Raw genomic sequence first — 25,517 nt, 5'->3', positions numbered from 1 at the left:
ACCAAACCTCACATTATTTTAAAAGGCATGACTAAGTTGTACAATTTTATGACTAATTTAACCTCCTGTCCTCTTAATAAATGGACAGCTAGGCCTAAAGTCACCCTTAGGGAATTTTAAGTAAATAGGTGAATAAAACACTACTCTTGCTTATTAGTTTTTTGAGGAAATGTCTATACATGATTGTGATTTCAGTCACAGATTTCAAGTCTAAATAAACAGAAATGTGATTTCTTTCATAGCAATAGGAAGATATTCCCCTATGTGAATAAAATATACTCCGTAGGGAAAATACTTAATAAAATCTTATTTCTAAAAATAAATAAATTTAGGGCTTTAGGTAGAGCCAAAAGACACCAATAGAGCCTAAGCCTAAAATGATCATCAAAAATCAACCTCCTTCTATTTTTGGAAAACATACACCATAAAGCAGTGAGCTGCACCACCCCTGCCCCAATCCGCCCCGATCCCCAGCTCTGCCAACTCCTAAAGATGTCCAAGTTTAGATATTTTTGCTGTCAGAACATTCCTTATTGTCTCAGTGAGTGACCTCTTGATTTGGGAGAAAAGGAAAATAAAAACAGTAAACTCTTTCTGGAAAATATTGACCAAAGAATTTTGTCTACTCTTTCTTAAACAATAGGGTACACTTTTTCTTCCCCATAGCTCATATTTTCTTAACAGTCTTCATTTAAAAGAGACAAGACAGAATGTATTACTACTCCTTCTGAATGGTTTCTTACTCGATTTATTTACAAATCATTAGGTCACTTTCCTCCTAAATCCTTATTGTTATTAATGGTACAGTATTCAGAGGAATGAGCACAGTACTTCCAGTAAATTTCCATTCTGAGTTGCAGAGCTTCTACCTTTTTGACTGGTAAGGAACTAAGTACACCTTCAAGGAAAAGAAGTCACAAGAAATACTACTAGATTAGGGCTATCTTTAAGACAATGGGATCAGTATGAAACAGAGAGCCTTCTATATGGTATTTCTTACACACTGGAGATATTTCCCAGTGATGCACCTAAATCCTCCAACATAGCCTTTCTCAAATATTCCCTCACTTCTCTTTCACTTGCTGAAATGTCATGTCAAGGGGTAAAGGACACTGGGAGAATAAAATGCCTACTAAAAGCACTGTACAAGTGTTTCCCTTTGCCCAACTCTATGTTTTCTAGGATCATTTCCAATGTGGATATGCCACAATTTCACCAGAGAAGCTTTATAAGTAGCCTATTATGCCAAAGACAACAATCCCATCTGACACCTGTAGACCCAGTTCTAACCCCAGTAAAGCTACTTCCTGATACTCTAATAAACCCACTAGAGTTCATTCGGTACTTTTATTTTCACTATCCCACTCCTTCACTACCTTCACTTGAACAGGTGCCCAATATCTAGTACTAAATTTGAGGAACAGAACTCCATTTGACTACAAAAGTCTCAATTATAGTACTATTGAATCTTTTTTGCACAGTTGAACCCATCACACCCCACCCAAAATCACCAACACAACACTTTGAACATGTTAGATTTTATTAAAAATATTTAACATTGTACAAATATTCCAACACAGTTATGGTACCTGAACACTGTACCAAAAGCATTAATTTTTATTAAACTGCTGATTAAATGGTCTTGCAAATGTTCCTATTTTAATATCCTCATGTTACTGTATGCGTATCAGCAATGTAATGTTTGCAGGAGCTTTCAGCTCAATTATAGAAATAGCCTTATAACAGTACTAGACATCATAATAAGACTCATTAAAGTACAATTCTATCTGTGTTACTCAACAGGCTAGAGAAGTCCCCTTTGTCCAACCATCATAAATGAGACATCAAGATACGCAATGTTCATGGGATCCTGACAAAGTTACTACAGAAAATGAAAGCCCTTTTTTATATTTGAGGAATTCAAGTTTTCCCCCATAATGCTTCCTTCTTTTTTGGTCCCATGAAATGTATTTTATTGTTAGTGTATAAAAGCCAGTAAGTTTGCACTGCATTTTCCTTAAGTTATATGAACCCCTCAGCACTACTTGAGTGATCCTATTGCTAATTATAAAACTTCCCTAGGATAACACGGTATTAAGTGCAATCTAAAAGTTCGACACCCCAATCATTTCTATCACTGATACATGCATAAAACGTGTCAGAAGAGAAACAAGTACTTTAACACAATGATACAATCACTGCAGTTCTTAAAGTATAATTTCATTGTAGTAATATACAGCTACTCTATAGCAAGCTTACAGATAAAGGTTTACATTCATGACACTGACTAGCCCATTAATACCTAGGAGATTCTCCCTAGACTGATACGCCCAACCAACAAAGAAGGCATAAGAATATTGAGGAGGTTCTAGGCATGAAAATTCATAATTACTTTTAACCAGTGCTTATGTTATACTACAATTAATTTTTATGTGGTAAATAGTCAGAAATGCCTAATTATTACATTTAATTTCCTCAATTTATACTTTATCATCATAGAATCCCCTGAGTATGAGATTTTGCTCTTCAGTAATGACCTAAAAATCTACTCTAATTCTATCAATATCTACTAATCCCATCAGCTGTCATGGGTTTCAGACGAAACACAAGTTGATAGATTTGTGTTACTGCTATATTCAAGGTCCTAATATTTCAGTTATGTAATTTCCTCTTGACCTAAAGTCATCATATCAAATGTACTTTTAAACTGAGCCCACTCTTGTTTGTCAAATTGCTAAAACTTTTAAGTTTCATTTATAACGTTAGTATCTCTTTTGGAGGACTTTAAAAAATAATTTATCCTAGGGTTTAAACCTTCCATTCTATTAATACCTTCCTATTTTATTTTTTATTTTTTTTTGCGGTATGCGGGCCTCTCACTATCGTGGCCTCTCCCATTGCGGAGCACAGGCTCCGGACGTGCAGGCCCAGCGGCCATGGCTCACGGGCCCAGCCGCTCCGCGGCACGTGGGATCCTCCCGGACCGGGGCACGAACCCGCGTCCCCTGCATCGGCAGGCGGACTCTCAACCACTGCACCACCAGGGAAGCCCCACCTTCCTTTTTTTTTTTTTTTACTAACATTCGTGTGCAATAAATATTTTTAAAGATGCATTATAAGCTCATCTACCCCATAAAAATGTAAATATAAGGAAAATATTAGAGGGATTGAAATCACATAAAATAAAGTAAATTTACTGTTTCTCCAAGAGATTTAGAGTCTATCTTGACCACTTAAAATATACCCTGCATATTTCATTACTTCATACTTGCAGGCCTTTCCTGCTTATATATGAATTTGAGAATAAAGAGTATGAAGTACTTATTATATGTTCCTATTAAGAACCGTATTACCTAATATTAAAGTCTTATTTTTCTACAAGGCTGACATAAATGCCCACTTACAGAATATGGGCATTCTCCCAAACTTAATGACCCACTACTGACAAAAAAAAAAAAATAGGAAAAAAAAAAGTTCTTACCAATAATTCCACTGGTTATCGTCCCCAGCGAACCCCACCTAGCAAGTCGACATCATGACATGTCAGGTCAGGGCAGCCTCAACCTCGCTTCCCTGATAGTCAGGTGATAAAAGGAAGGAGTTAAAACAGGAAAAGTACACTTGCAGATTTCTGGATAACATCTGAAAATGATTAAAAAACAGAAACAAAACAAAAAACCCAGAGCTTCTGGTAACCTCTAAATAAAAAGTATATATGTATATATATTTAAAAGGAAAAAAAACTTTCCTAGAAAGATTAATAATGATCACTTCCAATTAAATATTTATATTAAATTACTGACCAATACATTAAATATGCAATATTTTTAAAGTTTAGTGTTTGCATTTCAAAAATAAAAACTAATCAACAAACTTCTAATGCAAAAGTAAACATGCCTTGTCAATGGATTTGTCATTCTGGATTCTCTAGTCAGTCACCCAATCCACTGTCTTAGAACAACTAAGTTAACAGAAGCTCCCATTCTCAGAGAAACATAAACACACTTATAAATCCAGTGCACTCTTTCTATAAGGCTTTTTCTTAGCTGCTCACTTAAGTGGCTTCACATAATAAAGAACAACAATAACAATTCTTCTATATACTTTGGTTGGCTTTAAGAATACTGGATAGTTCAATATAATAAACTTCTCTTTGGAAAAATCAAAATGGTAAATTTTAACATCTTCAGAAGTCTTTTTAATTGACAAGTGATAGCCTTATAGCAAGTATTTACTGGAAGGGTTTGGTTTTACAAATAATACACAATTAATAAAACGTAGGTATGATTATCCAAATGGGCAGGAGGCAAATGATGCAATGAGTTTCAAGAATATTATATGGCTTTATGCTAGGAATGGAATTTTACGTCCCTTCTCTTCTGGAATTTAATATATATAATTTATTTCGATGCATGCTGACCTTTTTAAAAAGAGGGTTCAACTCCTAAATCACATTTCAAAGTCAAATGAGAGAAAAATTATCTACTAACAGAAAGCATTGGGCTTTCTTATGCAGAATAACCCCAGTAACTACAATAACTGAAAAACAATTATGCTGAACTCTTTTGTTTAAAAAAACTACCTACAGAACCATAGTAACTCAATTTCCACATCAATTGATCAAATAAACTTGGAATTATTAAAAATCTGGCTACTTATTAGAACTTTTTTGCTTTAAAAAAATTAAAACACCATCATATAAATACATACATTTAAGCAACTGCTATAAATGAGTGATCAAATAAAAATTAGTATTTCATTATGGGGAGGGGGCATATATATGTCAATCTCAGGAGGGTACCTACAAAGAAGAGGTCATCCTCAATATAAAGTAAAAATCTTTCCCAACACAAACGTTACTGTAGCAGGCTCAGAAGTAAAACCAAATGAATTAGGTTGGGGAACAAAAATGATGGCAGGAGAGTCAGAAATCAGATTTCCCAGAACTCATAATTTGTGCCTATTTAAGAAAAAATCTCATGCAAATCTAGAATAAAAATCTCCTCAACTGACATTTTTCAGGTTTGTATATTATTTAGATTGTTAAATTTATTACTTCTGTGAAAATTTAAGCTCTGAAGCTATTTTCTCGGAATAGCTTATAATAAGACATCAACAAGGGAAAAGCTCTAGAGTGAGATTTAATGCTTATAAAGTTTTGTCTGTCTGTTAAAAAACCTATAAGGCAATATTAGAGGGACACCTCTATAGATATATTTTTAATTGGTGAGAGCGAAATATAATTTGTAATTAAAGAAAAGGATTTTGACATGGAACCTAGGTTTGATTCTTATGTTCTTACTAGGGTTTATATTTTAGGATGGGCGGGGAAAGCACATAAATTACTTTTTCAGAATCACTTCTATTCCCATTCCTAATTTTGTTCCTAAGAACTTTGTAGCTGGTAACATCTAAGTTGTAAGAAATACAAACAATTCAAATTTTATTTCTAGATCTTCTCTTCTTTCCAAGAAAAATCAAGGTTTTACTTAAGTCTAATTTAGATTTATAGTTATAGCTTCAAATTGTATTTTCAAAGTTTAAAGGCAGAATTTAAAGAATGTTTGGTGTCTTTACTTGCATACATGGGCATGAGAAAAACCACCAGATCTAAGCTTCATCAAATAGATACCCATGTTAACTTGACCCTATTATACACAGCAATTATATATAATTCCTTTATTAGCTTCCAACATAAAAGGAATATTAACAAGGTCTGTTAACTTACTGTACTATGTAATAAGTGTACTTTTAAAGAGAAATCAGATATATTGACTTTCATCAGCAAATATTCATTTTCCTCCTCAAAGTCAAAAAAGAAGCCATGAAACCCAAAATATCTACCTGAGCTCACAAGGAATTAAGTGGCTTATAATTTTGAAATCTAATACTCCACTCCTGTCATAAAAGACACCAAACAAGAACAAAACACAAAATAAAGGTGTGCCCATTTTAATTATTCTCCAATGGCTTATTTTTATAATTTAAAAACATTTTAGATTCACCTAAGAATAGAAGGGAAAATTTTATTGGTAATTTGAAAATGATAGAGTTTTCTGCACTGTTAGGGTCAGATTCTTTTGTTCCTTTTATTCTCAAGCAAAAAAAAGTAGTTACAATAAATCAGAATTTCTCAAGGAAATGGAAATAGATGCTATGACTTGGCCAACAAAACTTTAGCCATTCGAGTAGTAAAAAAAATTAAAATAAGAAGTATTAACAGAAAGTCAGAAGTAGGACTACTGGATATTTTTAAGCCTCTCTTAATAAGGCATGAGTGCTTCTCAGAGTAAATTTACATAGCAATAGGAAATTATATTCCTAAACCAGTAACTGAAGTGGTAGTCACAATCATGTATACTAAAAGTTTACATGAAGTTTAGTCCGCAGAGCAATTGACGCCACAGTACTAACATTTTTTCCTGTTATGTACATTCACTCCAGCAAATAAGGTCTTCAGACAACAAATTATCCTTTATAGAAAGAATGTGGGTCAAAATAAATTGCAGTCTGCTTCCCCAACCCCATTTTATTTAACGCAAATTATCCAATGCCTGCAAGAATGTTCAAAAGCCTTTGAACCTGTTTTTAATAAAAATAAAGGATAAAATTGCCAAATTAGGAAAGACTATGAGAGAACATCAATCAGTGCAGTGCTATTTGGAATAAATACTAGAATTTAGTCTAATTCTCAGTCTGATATCCACGATACATACTGGAATAGACAAATTTTGCATGAATTTGATCACTCACATAGGCAGTTATAGTTGGAAAACAATATTCCTTGCAAGGATTACGAATAAAATAATGTTTTAGGACACAATTGAATTTGAAATAGGTAATGTTTTGAATAGATTTTTGAGTTTTATTGAAATCTTACATGAACAAGAAATTGGAAATACAATCACATCAAAGAACAAATTGTCACGGCTTTGACGTTTAAGCCAAACAAATTTTGTAGGGCAGATTTCAAAAAGGTGTGAAGTTATAACAATTTAAAAACACAGTTGACCTACTTCTAGGAATGCAAAACATACAATCATAGGTTATTTTCAATACAAGAAAACTTAAATTTGTTTGCTTTAATTTCTTAAAACTACTAAGACAAAGCACTAGCTTGTATTTTTATTTACAGCATACTCCATACTGCTAGGTAATCTATCCCAAATCCAAAAAATGAAGCTGTCCAAAACCAAAGGTTCTGCAAAATCATGATTTAACAGTGTGCTCAGCTTGTTTTGAAGCTAAAATGAAGCCTGAAAGGATAAAAGCATTGTAACTCCCAGAATAAGGGAACTCTGCAAGCCCAATAATGTCCAAGAGCATTTATGAAAAGAGGAAAAAATAAAAAGACTTGAGTATATACACAATAGTGATTTCTTCAGCCCAATACAAATGGCAGCAAATTGCTACTTAAAGATGAAACAGATAAGCCAATTTTTTTTTTGAAGGATGTAGATCTAGAGCCAATCGTATCTTGCCAGTATCATTTTCAAGCCCTCACTTGTCTATTTCCACTGTTGCCCATAAGTATCCTGATAAAATTCCTGGTTGTCATTATTGTAACCATAGTTACCAGAATAGTCACCACCTTGCTGAAGCGGCTGTTGAGCGATGGGCTGGGAACCCCAGTTCTGTTGGTTGTTGGTCTGACGGCGCTTGGAATCAGGTTGGTTGTACCCATCTGCCTTTCTCTTGCCTCCTACATTGCCCCCACGGTTGCCCCGAGATCCACGGGAACCACGGCCTCTCTGCTGTTGTGCAGGACCCCCTCTGCCACCCCTAGAGCCTCTTGGTGGTCCCAAAGGTGCCCCCCTTTGTGAATAGCCAGCTCTACCTCTTGGAGGTGGTGCTCCCCGCCCCCTTGGTGGTGGTGGAGCACCTCGCCCTCCCCTTCCTCCTCCTCTTCCTCTTACTGCATAGCCATCATCATAGCCGTAGTAGGGATCTTCATAGCCTCCACGATAGTCATGATAATCATAACCATAGTAATCATCATAGTAATCTTCATAGCCATAGTAATCTGGAGGGTAGCCATATCCACCTCTCCCCCCACCACGACCCCGACCTCTAATTGGAGGTGGCATACGAGGAGGAGGGTGATAGTAATAATCTTCATACCTAGCAATGGAGGGAAGGGAGAAAAGAAAAAACAAATTAGTTTGCTTCAAGACTCTTCCTGACTTTTTAAATTACCTGATCTCTGTTACCAAGTTATTCTCTGTTCAAAGATGTATTTACTAAAATGTAGACTCACGCAGTGCTTCTGGAGGCCTGTCTAGCAGCTTGGCGCTCTTTCCTTTTCTTGTCTGGTGGCTTGGCTAAGACTATTTCAATTTCTTCCCCTTCTATTTCTTTGCCATTCATTTCATCCATGGCCTATACAAAATTAGGAAATAAATTTACTTTACACATAACAGTACTTTAAACATAACAAACATATCTGTGCCATTAACACACTTGATAAGCAATTTACTTCACAACTATTTTAATTTGCAAAATGAATATATCCACCAAGTTAAAAAAAGTACACAAAGAAAGTACTTGTTCCCCTCAATCTTACTTTCTTATGTGTAAATTATGTTGAGAACAAAACTGATGTCCTACCATTATATTTAAAAAGATAGGGCTTCCCTGGTGGCACAGTGGTTGAGAGTCCACCTGCCGATGCAGGGGACACGGGTTCGTGCTCCGGTCTGGGAAGATCCCACATGCCGTGGAGCGGTTGGGCCCGTAAGCCATGGCCGCTGAGCCTGTGTGTCCGGAGCCTGCGCTCCGCAACAGGAGAGGCCACAACAGTAAGAGGCCCACATACCGCAAAAAAAAACCGATAAAAAGATTGGGGATTCCCTGGTGGCACAGTGGTTAATAATCCGCCTGCCAATGCAGGGGACACGGGTTCGAGCCCTGGTCAGGGAAGATCCCACATGCCGCGGAGCAACTAAGCCCGGGCGCCACAACTACTGAGCCTGCACTCTAGAGCCCGCGAGCCACAACTACTGAAGCCTGTGTGCCACAACTACTGAAGCCCACGCGCCTAGAGCCTGTGCTCCGCAACGAGAAGCCACCGCAATGAGAAGCCTGTGCACCACAACGAAGAGTAGCCCCCACTCTCAGCAACCAGAGAAAACCCGCATGCAGTGAAGACCCAATGCAGCCAAAAATTAAATAAATGAATAAATAAATAATAAAAATAAATAAAAATAAAAAAAGATAAAAGATTGCCAGAGAGCTGCCTGTTGCTGCTACTTAAATCCAAAAACTTAATTCTAAATAACTTCCAAGCTTAGCCAAACCAAAGCAGTAAATTCACAACTGGAAAAACTGCCAGTAGCAACAAACTTTTCAGAATTCAAATTTTTAAACATGTGGCATTCAACATGTAAGTCTTAAACTGTTGATCTATAAAAATTTTAAGGATCTGAAACATAAATGAGGCTATCAGTGAAATTCAATAAGATACTGACCAAAATAAGCCTAGGTCCCCCCCACAATGCTTAACCTGGAACACACTTTGCCTGAATAGTTAAAAGCACAAAGCCTAGCAAAGGCCTGAACTAATGAAGATTCAAGTACTCACCTGGAAAGCAGTAATCAAAAGTATTCTAGGCTCTAGTTTTTTATTTATGTAGTTCCACCTAATAGGCTCTGCCATAGGGTTCAGGGTTCAGGTAACTCAGTAACAAAGTATCACCTCCTCACCACAGCTTTTCTGTTCCCTATACAACCTTTTCCTCTCTGGATATACATAATAAAATGCTCTATCCATAAAGAATATTTAGTGCTTTACAAGTATCTAGACAAAGATTAAATCAGTATCTTCCTCTAACTAGTTTTTCCCCTTTACCACCTTAGCTTTTGGCTGCTTCAACTAAAGCAACTAAATGAGTCTATAAAAGCTTCCTGGTATAAACAAAAGAGTGGAGCATCTGTCTACTCTCCCCTCTGGCCATCCTGATTTCCAGTTACTGAGCTAGAAATCTTGTAATTTCAGAGACTTCTTTGGCAAACCACCCTTGAAAATTATTTTAAATTACGAACAACCAGTTATTTAATACCAACTGATTCAAAAGGAGTATTTAGAAGGTATACATGTATTAGTTATCTGTCCTTCGTACCACTGGCAATTCAAAAGCCACACATTAAATTCTGTATTAAGCTGTGAATTTTATAAGCAATATTGTCTCACTAATTAGCTTCCATCAAAAAGCAAACCAATAAATTCTAACTAGTCAAAGATTCTACAAGGCACATTTTAAAGCAGTACCCTGAGCAGGAAACAAAAACTGCTCATATTAGAGGTGGCATCACTTTAACCGACAGAACATGTAGAAAAAGAACCAGGCCTGAGTCATCAAGGATTTCGGATCTATCTCCCCAATTACATAAAAAAGCTTTTATTTTGTCTTGTCATCCCCCTCCCCTCCACCCCTCCCCCGCCTTCCGCCAAAAAGGAGAGAGGAACAAGAGGAAGAAGAAACCTGAAATTTCACCCACTAAGGATGGTACTGATCCATTATCATCAGAAAGCAGCAGAGTATTCGGGTTATATGTTTTAGACACCTTATGAAAAGACTTGTTTCACACTTTCCAATACTATCATCAACAAATAAATTAACTATTCCATGCAAGAAATATTTCTAACAACTACTGAAACTGGCAAAACACAGTCAATACTATGAGGATTCTAAAATGACTAAAGAAAGGCAAAACTATGAAGAACTAACCATTCCCTCAGAGCACAGCTACTGAATTAAATGTGTTGTACTAGGTATAAAGCCATGTACACTGCTCAGTTCCATTCACAGGTCCACAAACCAAGGTAAACAAAGTAGTTACGATACACTCATTACCATTTTAGTATTTATACCGGCTAATTACTATTCCTTGTAACATTTTCAAGGTATCATGCTATCAAACCTTAGGCTTATAAAAATAACAGAGAGATTAAAAATAACTTGCCTGAGATCACAAACCCAGTTAGTAATAATTAGGCTTTGAAATATGGAGTCTTACCTGTTATACTACTACCACTTCACAGAGATTATTAAAAGAAAGTTCCAGAGTTCGGTAAAAGCTGAAAACAATTTTATTTGCTTTTAAAGTCACTTTATGTGTTTAGCAAGTTTCAACAAAATTCAAGTATCAAAAAACAAAATTAAAAATTTTCTACCTTAACAGCTGCTCCTCTGTCTTCGAAATGAACAAATGCATAATCTTTCAACTTCTTCACTCTTTCAAGTTTTCCGAATTCAGAAAACGACTTTTCCAGTATTTCTTCTGTCACTGTAGTAGCCAAGTTTCTCACAAATAAAACTTTCACCTAATATAACAAATATACAAATTGGCATTGGCTACTTAATTTTAGCTGAAGTCCTATATTAAAGTATTTCTTCTTATCTTCATGGCATAGGCTTTTCTTCTCTAAAACATTAAGTATTAAAAGTGCTGTGATCTGGTAACTGACTATACTGCTGAACTGAATAAATAAGCATTTTCAGAACTCTAATGGAAAACTGATGAATTCATAAAAGTGCTAACAAAAGATCAAGATAAAAAAATTAATTACATGGGACTGAGCAAACTGATGAGCAATGATTATAATTTCTGTGACTTTCTGTTTGAATAAAAAAAAAAAATCCCACAAGGACTCAGAGGCAGAAAATATACAAATCAATTTTCACTGCAAAGTAAAGGAGCTGTTACAGTGGAGGATTCCTGGACTGAATGTCAATATTATGACATAGTATGAGTGTGTTTCGTGTTTGGTGATTGCAATCATTGCTGCTTTTGTTGTGGTCATCCATTTACAATGCTTGGTGTCACTTTATTTATCTCTTGTAAAAATAAAATACAGTGTGTGTGTGTAAAAAAAAAAAAAAAGAAGTATATTGTAACTTGGATGCTAATGATACTGTGCTACTGTATTTCTGTACACTATTTTTAGTAAGATAAATGGTATACAGATTAATGCTAAAAAAAGTATACAAAACTGTTCAAAAATATGGTATTGTAAATCTACTAAAATGTTAAGATTATAAAGAAAATAAATGGCAATTTATGGAAGTGTTAAAAAAAAAAGTGCTGTGATACAGACGTGAAGAACAGACTTGTGGTTGCCAAGGGCTGGGGACGGGGGGCGGGGCGGGGGGAGGGATGGACTGGGAGTTTGGGGTCGGTGGATGCAAACTATTATATTTAGAATGGATAAACAAGGTCCTACTGTATAGCACAGGGAACTATATTCAATACCCTGTGATAAACCATAATACAAAAGAATATTCAAAAAATTGTATATATGTGTATAACCGAGTCACTCTGCTGTACAGCAGACTGGCAAAACATTGTAAATCAACTATACTTCAATTAAAAAAAAAAGTGCTATGATAGAAAGTATGAAAAGTACCAAGAAAATGATTCTGTTAGTTACCAATTTATATAAATTATCAGTTCCTTCTCCTGCCATGTCGTTAAAAGTAACTAATACTGTGAACAGGACCTTCAAGGAACCAAAATATATTTATTACTACGTTAATTTACAAATTTAATATGGTCCCTAAGACCCCCTAAAACAACAAATTTTTGTTTTTACCCCCCAGAACTGGATGTGTTGATTCTAAAGTTCATATGAAAAAATAAACAAGCAGGAAGAGCCAGGAAAAAAATAAGAATAAAATTTAGAGACTAGCCCTACTAGACATAACAAACTATCAATTCAATGCTTAAATCATTTAATCAGTGTAGTGTTAATCTGAATAAAGATGAAAATTGGATCCATACCTCACACTATACACCAGGATAAAGTCCAAATAGATAAAAAATTTTAAAGGGGGGGGGATGTTGAAAGCATTAGAAGAAAATAAAGGCAATTCCTTTATGTAACACTGACCTTGGAGAAGGCTTTGTGACTTAAAATCTATAAACTACGAAGGACTGAAAAATTCAACTACTGAAAAGAAATGACTTCTACACAGTAGAAAAATACCATAAGCAAAGTCAAAAAACAACTTATATCATAGAGTTAATCTCTTTCATATCAGAGCTCCAGAAAATAAGAAAAAGATCAACAGAAAAACAAAATGAATGGAAAGATAGGCAAAATTCATGAATACATGGTTCATACAAAGAAACACAAATGGTCCTTAAATGTATAAAAAACGTAAACTCACGCATGCATAGTAAAGAGAAGCAAATCATAACAGCTTTGAGGTACCATTTGTTATGAGATTTGGCAAAACCCAGAAGTTTGGTCCTATCCTCTTTTGACAAGGATGAGGAACATCAGCCTGTTATATTCTGCTGGTGGGGAGCAGAATACAAGTACACCTCCTACAGAGAATATGGTCAGTATCTTAATAATTACAGATGCATTTACCCTTTGGCCCACAATTCTACCCTCAAGAATCTATCCTACAGACATATTTGCACTTGAATTAACTGAAACAATATAAGCTTACTCACTGGAGTACTATAATAACAAAAGATTAGAAACATCCAATGCCCAGCTGGTTGAATATACTATGGTATATGGTACATCTACAAAACGGAAAATTGTGTAGTCAAAAAATTAAGAAGAGCTCTAAGAGCTACTTTGAAAAAAATGCGAGGATACACTGTTGCTAAGATTTTTTTCCCCATTTTTATACCTCCAAATACGGATCCAATTTACAGTCAATGTGACAGATAAGCACTTGTCATAGTTTAATTGGCAGCATTTTATAATTTCTTAGTGGTACATAAAATAACGGTATATTTCCTTAGAGCTGAAATATATGAGATGAGATGAAATATGACAGTGAATAAAGCAAACATAGATCATTAATACAGCTACCAGTAACCATTTGTGTAAAAAGTAGGGAAGGAAAGAATATATACTAATATTTGCCTGTGTTTGTCCAAGGAAGCACTAAAAGGACAAACCAGAGACCATTAACACTGGATGTCTGCAAGGGACAAGGAGGACATGGTAGATGGGGCTAGAGGTGGAAGTAGGACTTCCTACTTAGGATATAGGATGAATTTCTATGTATAATTTTGATTTGTGAACTAAGGAAATACATTACTCATTCAAAAAAAAAAAAAAATTAACACACCTACCGAACAAGTCGCCTCAGATAAACGGCTATCTGAGTAAAAAGGATTTTGGGAGAAGACATTAATTCAAGGGAGGAAAGTTTTCCACCTCTATCATTACACCCTTTGTCTTTCTCAATGTTGTCATACTGAAGTCTGATTTCTACATTAGACAGGCCTCCAATTGGTTTATTTACGTTTTTTTTTAAAACTCAACATGGACCTTTTATTCTTTTCTGAGATGAAACCAAAGCATCCTATATAAAAATTACTAGTTGAAACTGTGTTTAAAACATTCAGTAGGAAAAAGGTCCCTTTAAGAAAGATATATTTATGTACACCTGAAACTAACATAACACTGTAAATCAAACTATAATCCAATATTAAAATTAAAAAAAAAGAAAGATACATTTAGGCTCTTTGGTTCCGGTTGATTATAAAAATGACCCAACTTGGCAAAAAAATCTTCAATGAATGATAACACTGATACAGTGAATCAACAGCAGAAGCTTTACACTATTGGGTATACTCCCCCTTGCCCAACCCTGGAACAGAAAACAATAAAGGAGCATTATTCAATCAAGTTTATTCAAATCGGTATTGTTCAAGTTTATAGAGGCTTCCTTTTCATTCTGAAACTTGTTTTTGATCCAGGAAGAATAGTTACTAGAATAAAATCATGAGGTTTTTCTAATCTTATAAAAAGATTTAAGATGAATTTCAATCTGAAAGGTTACCAGAGGTATGTGAAAAGGGGTCGAATAAGCAAATTACTAGCTACACTTTAGATATTCTGGGGGATGTTATTCCCCTCTCAATCTGTAAGTTATTTTTAAAATGTTTTTATACGAAATGCAATACAGGCTACAGTTTCCACAAGGTAGATTCAAAGTTGTAAGAGATCTTGTAAAGACATTTATCCAACTCCAATAAAATAGATAACATCCAAATTCAGTAAGTTTGCTCAAAGTCACAATTGTGACTTTGTGAAGAAACAAGTGGAATTCAAATCAAGCTAGTAATAAATAAAAATAAAAAATCAGGGCTCTTTAGATTCCCAGTTCCTTTCCTTGACACCTATCTACTCACAGAATATGAGAAAAAAAGTGAGTGACACATCTGAGTCTCTCCAGTTCATTCTCAATGAATCTTCCTTGCTTAATCCAAAAATGCTTTTGCTTACAAAAACTTTTACCATGCTAGTATAAACCAGGGCTCTCCTCCAAACTAATCAAGAGTGAGGACTGTCTCCTCAGAATCTGGAATAAAAAGCTTGAGGAAAAGACTTCTCAGTCCAGAATAATCCAACCACTCATTTATCACCATCCATAGAGTTGCTGCCTCCGAAAAGGAAAGAGACATACACCAAAATACTCGAAAACTCACTAAAAGCAGCAGAGATGCAACTTCAGATGTGTCCCTTCAACCCCAGGAGTCTCCTAGAGGAAAGTCTAAGAACCAGAACCCTTGGAACCATCCTTTACCAGGCAGAGATCCTGGCAATGCAAGTACAGGACTTCGGAGGAAAGTGAGGGCCCGCTACAGGACTTGTCATGCATATTTTGCCACTACGGTATAACAGCAAACGTGATAACCCTTTGCCTGTCTTCATGGAGACAATACTCTAAGGGAGCTTGATCATTAAAAAAGAAAAGCTTTAAAAAAAGAAAAACGGGGCTTCTCTGGTGGCGCAGTGTTTGAGAGTCCGCCTGCCGATGCAGGGGACACGGGTTCGTGCCCCGGTCCGGGAAGATCCCACATGCTGCGGAGCGGCTGGGCCCGTGAGCCATGGCCGCAGAGCCTGCGCGTCCGGAGCCTGTGCTCTGCAACGGGAGAGGCCACAACAATGAGAGGCCCGCGTACCGCAAAAAAAAAAAAAAAAAGAAAAAAGAGAAGAAAAGCTTTAAAAAAAGAAACATGGGGCTTCCCTGGTAGCGCAGTGGTTGAGAATCTGCCTGCTAATGCGAGGGACACGGGTTCGAGCCCTGGTCTGGGAGGATCCCACGTGCCGCAGAGCAACTAGGCCCGTGAGCCACAACTACTGAGCCTGTGCATCTGGAGTCTGTGCTCCACAAGAGAGGCTGCGATAGTGAGAGACCCGCGCACCGCGATGAAGAGTGGCCCCCGCTTGCCACAACTGGAGAAAGCCCTCGCACAGAAATGAACACCCAACACAGCCATAAATAAATAAATAATAAATAAAAAAATTAAAAATGAAGGCAGTTTAAAAAGAAAAAGGAAAGTAAACTATAAATCTCAATAAAATATAATTCATGGCCATGTAATAAAAGTCACAGTATGGTCAACGAAGATTATAACTCATAATCACCAGAACATTACTTCTCTCTTTATTCAGTAAGACCTTGTCTTTTTTCTTTTCTTAACTTTTTTACCTTTGTATCTCTCATAGTGCCTAGCACTAAACACTTAATTGAAGGGATTTCATTTCAGTTCCTTTTACACATTTAATCTGCAGAAAAAGGAATGGTTAATGGAAATTGCTGGATACCAAGACAGACTGTTAAATTTGGTGTCTAAACAGTTAAGATCAAGGGCTACAATTTGTATTTACTGTAAAATTTGAAATATTCGAGCATTATTCTGAGTACAAAATTTAAATGACAACCGCACCCCCAACCCAAGCAATTGCATTTACCTTAGCCATGACTTCTGGATCTGGTTCTTCCACAGGGTCAGCCCATTCAACCGTAACTACATTTCCCCATACTTTTACTTTTCCACTCATCAGCCGGCGTCTGGCTTGTGCTGCTGACTTGTGATCCTCATACTCAAGGAAGCAGAACCCCCGATTCTTCTTTTTGTCATCGGGTTGATGATAGAGAATAACGTCCACCAAACCCTCTGTTAAACCAACAGCCAGATATATAAGCCAAAAGCATCCACCACACATTTAGCGATTAGGCAGACCTAAATCCACTTGCCGAAGAGCAAAACATAACTGAAGAAGCCTCAAAATGATTTGCTAATTACCTAGTAGACAATTAAATCAGCGTTATTAGATATGGAGCTAGGGACAGTATTTTATGTTCCCTTTTAATTTTAGGGATCCTGAAGGTACAGCCATAAACAAGTCCAACTACTGTATTCTGACATACAAGAATGTTTTAGAGTGTTTGACATAACGTGAGCTTAAAATTTATGAAAATACTACCAAGGAAATTAAAAACAAAATTATAATATAAATCCAAGAGAACATTCAACAACTAATCATGACCAAAAATCATCCTTGAATCTAACTTTTTAAAAGTTACTATTTTTACCAAGAATAAAAGTAATTGCTTAAAACCAGTGTACCTCTGGTCTTAGTCCTGTACCCTCATCTTTCCATATATGTTCTTTCTAGGTGGTCCCTACTTTTAAATACCATCCATATCCTTAAGAGTGCTTAGATTTTACTCCCAGCAGCAAGATCCAGAATGTGATTTGGATGTGGGAGAGCTGAAGTGAAGGACCAGAGATGAGGCAGTCATAAAACTAGGAGGTTACAGCACTGGATGGTTCATCCACATAGATGTTAAAAGTACTAACAATAAGTCAATTTCGGGCAGAAGAGAAAGACTGTGAACCAGAAAAAATCTTCAATTAATGCAAGACTGAAACCAGAAGAGCAACAGGTGACAGTTTGAAGGAGGGAGAAAGGATTGTTTATCTGTAGTATATGTCTGGATGACAAAAATGTAAAGAAATAATGGTTTTTATATGGGATGGAGAAGTAATCGTCTAAAAGTTTTTTTTTAAATGCAGCTAGCATTAGTGGATCTCCATTAGCATTTAAAACAATGAAATGGAATAGGAAATGTCAGACTAAATCATATGCAGTAAGCGAAAATATAATTTTGTTAAATTTTGTTTCAGTTATATATAAGTGTATATACATCTGTGATATAAAATGTTCTTTTCAATCACTTCCATGGATTTAAAATTGGAAATTTGGAAAAATCTGATCTAGACAACGTAAGAGGAAGAAGGAGGATTAAGAACTCTCATCCCCTTAGCCCTAAAGCACATTGAATGTCAAGGGGGAAAAAAGCCTTCCTTCACTTGAGCTATAGGGCAAAGACTGTGTCAAAAGCTAGGGTTCAATTAAGGCAAAGTAAAGAGGACATTCCAAGAAATTAAGGCTACGAGGGAAGCTGCTTAGTCCAAACCACTAAAAAGAAGGAGGCAATTTAGACACTGAATAGACATGTGAATTCTTAGATTAAGATACACCTCGTTTTTCTGCACCTATAAATAGTACCACAGATTTCCCAAAACTAATTTCTAAATACATTTTTGTTTTACCTGTGACTTTACTGAATTCTTCCAGAATGTTTTCTTTAGTCTTATTCTTCGGAATTGATCCAACAAAAAGCCTGTTGTTTGCCACAGAAATGCACACTCCAAGGTGTTTACCAGGGCGAATTTCATAGCTGTCACACTGAAAGGAAGAAAAGAACCAGACACCCCACAACCACCCCAAACTCAGAACAACTGATCTCAAGCTAAAAAACTGAACAATTTAAGGTCAAATACTCCCTGCCTCATGAACTCACAGAGTTCCCTCATGCTTGCCGTAACATAAAATGTGTATTTTTAAACCTGTTACAGCCTCTCGTTTTAGTTTTAACCTTCACTGCTATTCACTTTATCTTTAAAAAGATCTGATCTCATATTTCAGTATTATCTATCTGAAGATTTTCTCCCAGAGAATTTCAGAAAAAATACCTGAGACTGATCATTCATCTGCCCTTGGAGATGAAATCAGATATAGATAAGCCACAGGCAAAATAACAATATATAAGGAATACCAGCTATGTTTAATCAATGTAAAGAAATTTAGAAGAATTTCACATTTTACATAAAACATAGAATTCCAACATCTGAAACCACATGTCGAACACAATACTTATAAAATTATATGAAATGATAGGAATAAAAAATGTTTCATTTAAATGGCTATGGTGATGATTTCCTTGATAAACTTTAGCTTTTTAATGGCTTAACATTACTTACCTATTAGTTTACTAAAAGATATGTAATTTTTTTAAAAAATCATCCATATGTTGTCAGAAACAAGGAAATAAAACTTTGAAACTTCTCGGTACTGAATAAACAAACTGGAAGGAAAAGTCCGTAATAAAAACGAAAATCTGGGTCAAGCTACAAGTAAAACTAATTTTGAGGCAACTAATAAAACCAAAAGCCTTGGTGAAAGAGGTTACTATTCTAGAAGAACTAGAACTAGACTAAGTGAGGCCTTTAGCTGTCTGGCAAAAGAATATGCCAAGGAACAACGATATTGCTATTTTGGGTTACTGAGAGGGTTGTATCTTAACAGAATAGGAGTAAAGATATACTTAATTGGCATAACTGTTAATACTACTGCTACTACTACTACTACTCTGGAATAAGTACAAAGGGTAAAAGGCCCTACACAAAGGAAATTACTAGATTGGTTATAAAACAGTAGAAAAAGAGAGAAAGATTAAAGACAGAGAGAACTGGAGGGCTTGGAAACAAAGAGATAGGAAAGAACAAGAATATACTTAGAAAATAAACTGTATGATTAGGCTATGACAAAAACAAAAGAGATTCATAGCCATTTCCTGAATTGTGTCCTAAAAGTCACTGTTGCCCAGTTATGTTCCCGAGAACCCATCCCAGACTTCATCACACTTTAAGAATCCTACCCTAAAGTTTAACAGTAAGAACTGACATTTTTGTCTAAGATCAAAAGAGAGACCTGCAGAAGCCAAATATTCAATGAAACTTTAGATACTAATCACTCAAATAACTTCTTAGAATTACGGGAGACTTTCTCTAACACCTTATTTCTTGGGTACTTTCATTTCTTTTTTACTTTTATAATCAGAAAAAAATAGCCAACGGTCACATACCAACTCAGTCAATATAAAAACTTTCAAAGCAAAAACTAAAGAAAGTGAAACAATGTTAACTGCAAATGTTTTTAATTGAGGTATTTCTCTCAAATGACTTGCTAGACAGTGGGCATTTGCTTATCACATACCAGTTTAACAGCTTCCTGTGCAGCTTCCTTTCCACAGAAGGTGATAAATGCATACCCTCTGTTCTGACCAGACAGTGGATCCATCATAAGACGTAGATCCCAAATGGGACCAGCCTTTTCAAAAAGGGGCACCAACTCATCCTCATATAAATCTCTTGGTATTTTACCTACAAAGACCTGAAATAAAACCTCTGTGTTAGAATCCCAATGTAAGCATTTGATTTTAGAGCCACAAAGCCCAGTTGCCTTTTTTTTAAGGGGTGGGGACAGAAAGATGGTTAAGGAAAAATGGGGACAATTTGAATCTTGCAAAGCTAACCTTAGTTTTTATTATAATGACTTTCAGGGCATCAACAAAGAACAATATTCTATATTGAAAAATGGAAAATGATTAATAAAAGTGTGCAAAATTTCTAGTAACTCTAAATTCTGAATTTTTATAATTTGTTTTTTTCTCACAAAAAACAGAAAGGCATGTATAAATCTTCATGGAAACACCTCTGCATTTTTATAAAAACAATAATTGAACAAAAAGATTGATGAGGTCTTCCTCATATTTTCTCCTCAACTCCAAATTCTTTACTACTTAGAACTCCAGTGCTGGTACTTCCCTGGTGGTCCAGTGGTTAAGACTCGGCCCTTCCAATGCAGGGGGCGCGGGTTCAATCTCTGGTCAGGGAACTAAGATCCCACATGCTGTGTGGCTTAAAAAAAAAAAACTCCAGTGCTTCAATCTATCCCTTTCTCTATCAGGATATTACATTTTAAGTAAGTATGAAAAAAATTTTCAACATTTGAAGATTTTGTGTGCTTAGTTAGAATTAAATAGTAAGTAGGATTAAGTTATATAAGAATGATAAATTAGAATCAAACAATCAGAAACCCTCTCAGTATTTAATATCAGACTACAATTTTCTTCAAGTTTCCACCATGTCAGCAACATTGAAAATAATCTTTTATGTTAAAACATTTGCAATCCACACACAAAGTCTTAAAGAGTATATTAGTGTTTGCATGAGACGAATTTTTTAGTGAAACTCATCGACATCAGCATTTCATATTCTGAAATGACCTGATGAATGAAGTAATAATAACAGCAATCCAAAAGATGCCAATATTATTACTGGAGATTAAGTTTCTGGTATTAAGCTCTACTACAGTTGTGCTATCTTAAGACAATCCTTTTCAAAATAATCAGATTCACCTTCACTGCTACCTGGTAAAACTTGACGTCTTCTTCTAAATCTCTAGCACAATTCTCACACGACAGCTATTCTCATTTGTCTACTTCCTTGAAGTCTCCAATCCCCGTTCACTAAACCTCATTCTAAGGAGATCACCTGAAAAGCCATTGGTTTCCTAACATTCTTTCCTCTCAGTCTTAAAAACCTTTCTCAACATCTATTTTCACTTCTTTCCTTTATACCTCAGAAATTTACCTCCTTTCCAAAAAAAGGTTAGCTCCTTAACCCTAATAAATAAGCCCATTTCTTCTCACTACCTTCTTCTGGAAATAATCGCAAATCTTCATCTCTTCAACTGTCCTATTTTGCTCAGTGCATTCTCTCCTTCCCAGTGGTTCCTCCGTCTTCAAACATGCCAAATCTCCCATAACAAAACAAAATACAAACAAAAAAACCCTTTTTTAGCCTGTATCTTTCCTTTCACTTTTAAATGCTTTGAACACATGGCCCCTATCTGTTTTATTTCACTCATGCAGTTATTCTTTTCAACACATCTACTGTATGCTTAGTACTGTGCAGCTACGAGAAGTATAAATAAGACATCAGGCATCATCTGAGTGACATCCCTACAGAACCATCTTTCTAATAAAAGCTCACTCTGAAAAGTACTTGCATCTACGCTCTCTTTAACTCTCTAAAAATTGGCTGCTTCTTCTATCACTAAACTGTATGCCCTAACGTCACTAATGGACTTCTAAGGACCAAATTCAGAAGTCTTTCCTTCCTCAGTCTCATCATCCTTGCCTTCTCAACAAGCATTAACACTGGTGATGTTATCTTCTGAAAATTCTCTTCCCTTAAGCTTTCAGAATCCTCCACTAACCTGGTCTTAATCTTTAACTACTCCTCTATCCTTTCCATGGTGATTTGTCTATCCATCTAATAATAATCTGCATGTTTCCCAAAGTTATGGCCCTATTTCCCATAATTCACTGTATTTTCTTCACTCATAAGGATCATATCCATTCCCAAAGGCTACAACTCTACAGTCATCTCCCAATACATCCCATACATCCTGAGACCTAATTCTATATCTCCAACTACCTATTAAACATTTCCTCTGATAGTCCTGATTTTACCCCAAATCATCAGTAAGTTCAGCAACGCCAATTTCTGGTTTTCGATTATAAATGTATGTATAGATAAGAATGACTATGTATCAGAATATTAAAAGTTGTTATCAATGCATGAAAAAAACTACTCTAATTTTATTCTCCTTATTATATTTTCTAAATATTTTACAATAAAGGTATAATATATTTATAACAAACGTTTCCTTTATCCGAAAATCAAAATGACTAAAACCCACCCTTGTCAGTTGGCTCCTCTGATTTTCCCCACATTTCTCTTGGGAGAACGTAATTTCTGCTCTCCCCCTCCACCCCAAGATGACTGAGGAAATAATACTCTCATAAAAACCTCAGATATTTTTAATCCCTCCCATTCCCATCCATATCCAATTTATTTTTTAAATATAAGCTGAAGTTGCTCCAATGTATAATGCTACCCTATACAGATAACTGGCTCCCTTCCTATTCAGAGAACTTGTCCAGACCTTTCATGAGACATGGACTCATAAGCCATGCATTTTTCTACATTCTAGAGATAAGAGTGAACACCAGACAGGTCTAGGCATTAATGAAGCTTATATTCTACTGACAAGAAAAATTTTTAAAGATAAACAATATGATTTCAGGAGATGTTAAAGGCTAAGTAAAATAAAAGCAAAGGGACTTCCCTGGTGGTGCAGTGGTTAAGAATCTGCCTGCCAATGCAGGGGACATGGGCTCGAGCCCTGGTCTGGGAAGATCCCATATGCCACAGAGCAACTAAGCCCGTGCACCACAACTACTGAGCCCGCATGCCACAACTATTGAAGCCCACGCGCCTTGGGCCCACGCTCCACTACAAGAGAAGCCACCGCAATGAGAAGCCTGCACACCGCAATGAAGAGTAGCCCCCACCCGCCAAAACTAGAGAAAGCCCACACACAGCAATGAAGACCCAACGCAGCCAAAAATAAATAAAATAAATTTATTTTTAAAAAATTAAAAAAATAAAAGCAAAGAAAAGGGGGACTTCCCTGATGGCCCAGTGGCTAAGACTCCATATTCCCAATGTAGGGGGCCCGGGTTCAATCCCTGGTCAGGGAACTAGATCTCACATGCATGTAGCAACTAAGAGTTTGCATGCCACAACTAAAAGATCCCACATGCCGCAACTAAAAAAAAAAAAAAAAGTCCTGCGAGCCCCAACTAAGACCTGGCGCAGCCAAATAAACAAATAAATATTTTTTTTAAAAAGCAAAGAAAAGGGATAAAGGAAGAAGAGGCTGTATTTTAATAGAAGGGCCTCCCTGAAAACGTGAATTTGAACTGAGATCTAAGAGAGAAAATTAAGTAAAAATCTGAGGAAAGAGCATTCCAAGGTGATGGAACAAGTACAAAAAGATGGGGAGTACAACTGACATTATCTGAAGAACAACAAATAGGTCAGTGATTAAAATAAAAGATCTGGGACTTCCCTGGTGGCGCACTGGGTAAGACTCTGCGCTCCCAATGCAGGGGGTCCAGGTTTGACCCCTGGTCAGGGAACTAGATCCCACATGCATGCCACAACTAAGAGTTTGCATGCCACACCTACGGAGCCCACCAGCTGCAACTAAGACCTGGTGCAACCAAATAAATAAATATTTATTTTAAAAAATTAAAATAAAATGTCCACACAGGAGACAGTGATGGGAAAGAGAGAACAGGAGCCAGATTAAGTTAAACCATGGTTAGACGTTTGAGTTTTATTTCTTAGGAAGACAGAGGATTTGAGCAGACAAATAACTAGGTATTACTTATGTTCTAAAAGGAATATTCTGGGGCCTCCCTGGTGGCGCAGTGGTTAAGAACTCGCCTGCTAATGCAGGGGACATGGGTTCGAGCCCTGGTCGGGGAAGATCCCACATGCCGAGGAGCAACAAAGCCTGTGCACCACAACTACTGAGCCTGCGCTCTAGAGCCCACGAGCCACAACTACTGAAGCCCGCACACCTAGAGCCCGTGCTCCACAGCAAGAGAAGCCACCGCAATGAGAAGCCCACGCACTGCAACGAAGAGTAGCCCCCGTTCGCCACAACCAGAGAAAAGCCCACGCACAGCAACCAAGACCCAATGCAGCCAAAAATAAAATTAATTAATTTTAAAAAAAGAAAAAGAAAGAAAAGGAATATTCTGGCAGCTGGATAGAAAGTGGACTGTATGGAAAAACAGGCTGAACAGTCAGCTTAATACGGCAAGGGATGATGGTGGCTTGGTGTAGTAGGGTGATAGCTTAAAGGTAGGGAGAATTTGAGAAACAGTGAGTTTTTAGTTATGTGGGATTCAAATCTACATTTTATTTACCTTGAGCAAGTTTCTCAATCAGCGAGTCTCAAGATCCTTATCTGGGAATAACATCAGCAAGAGGGTTCAATTTCCATGTGAGCAGAGAGCCCACATCTTGATCCTCATTTTATTCCCAGCACTGAACACTGCCAGGGACACAACAGCTGCTCATCTTTGAATGAATATACAAATGAACATCTACCTCATACTGTAACTTACGCACTAGATCCCATCCTTTCTTTCTTACTCAAGGACACTTGGTCCGGCAACAATTTTATCATCAATTTCTCCCTTTATACATGGATCATTCCTATCAGCACATAGTATGTTATAATTTCTCCCTTAAAATTTAAATTAAAATAAAAAATAGGGGCTTCCCTGGTGGCGCAGTGGTTGAGAGTCCGCCTGCCGATGCAGGGGACACGGGTTCGTGCCCCGGTCCGGGAAGTTCCCACATGCCGCGGAGTGGCTGGGCCTGTGAGCCATGGCCGCTGAGCCTATGCGTCCGGAGCCTGTGCTCCGCAACAGGAGAGGCCACAACAGTGAGAGGCCCGCGTACCGCAAAAAAAATAAATAAAAAATAAAGAATATACCTTGATTATAACACCTTCTAGCTATTGCCCCGTTTCTCTGCTACCCTTTGTAGCAAAATTGCTCAAAAGAGCCATATATACTTGCTGCCTCAAATTTCTCATCTCCTTAGTCTCTTGAATCTTCTGCAAATCTGGCTTTTACCACCATTCCAGTCAAAGTCATTAATGCCATCAATGCTGTCACAATCAAATGTCAATTCTT

The 25,517-nt window shown here is 36.6% G+C and overlaps 1 protein-coding gene across 4 annotated transcripts in view; it reads right to left on the bottom strand.

The window, feature by feature from the left end:
• Positions 1-6,842: 6,842 nt before the first annotated feature.
• Positions 6,843-25,517, bottom strand: part of HNRNPR (heterogeneous nuclear ribonucleoprotein R) — a 35,119-nt gene continuing 16,444 nt past the window's right edge. For 3 of the 4 annotated variants that reach the window (XM_082671610.1, XM_082671613.1, XM_082671611.1), the window contains 6 exons: positions 20,105-20,281; positions 18,380-18,514; positions 16,730-16,945; positions 11,174-11,323; positions 8,258-8,379; positions 6,843-8,121 (listed from right to left, as the gene is read on the bottom strand). In XM_082671610.1, the coding sequence (XP_082527736.1) occupies positions 7,509-8,121; positions 8,258-8,379; positions 11,174-11,323; positions 16,730-16,945; positions 18,380-18,514; positions 20,105-20,281 (1,413 nt within the window). In that variant the 3' untranslated portion in view covers positions 6,843-7,508. Of the gene's footprint in view, positions 8,122-8,257; positions 8,380-11,173; positions 11,324-16,729; positions 16,946-18,378; positions 18,515-20,104; positions 20,282-25,517 lie in introns of all 4 variants that reach the window. The other variant, XM_082671612.1, reaches the window with a different exon arrangement.

Source organism: Grampus griseus (assembly GCF_964374135.1).
Source record: "Grampus griseus genome assembly, chromosome: 1".
Classification (NCBI taxonomy): Eukaryota; Metazoa; Chordata; class Mammalia; order Artiodactyla; family Delphinidae; genus Grampus; species Grampus griseus.
This window is presented reverse-complemented; position numbering and strand designations above follow the sequence as displayed.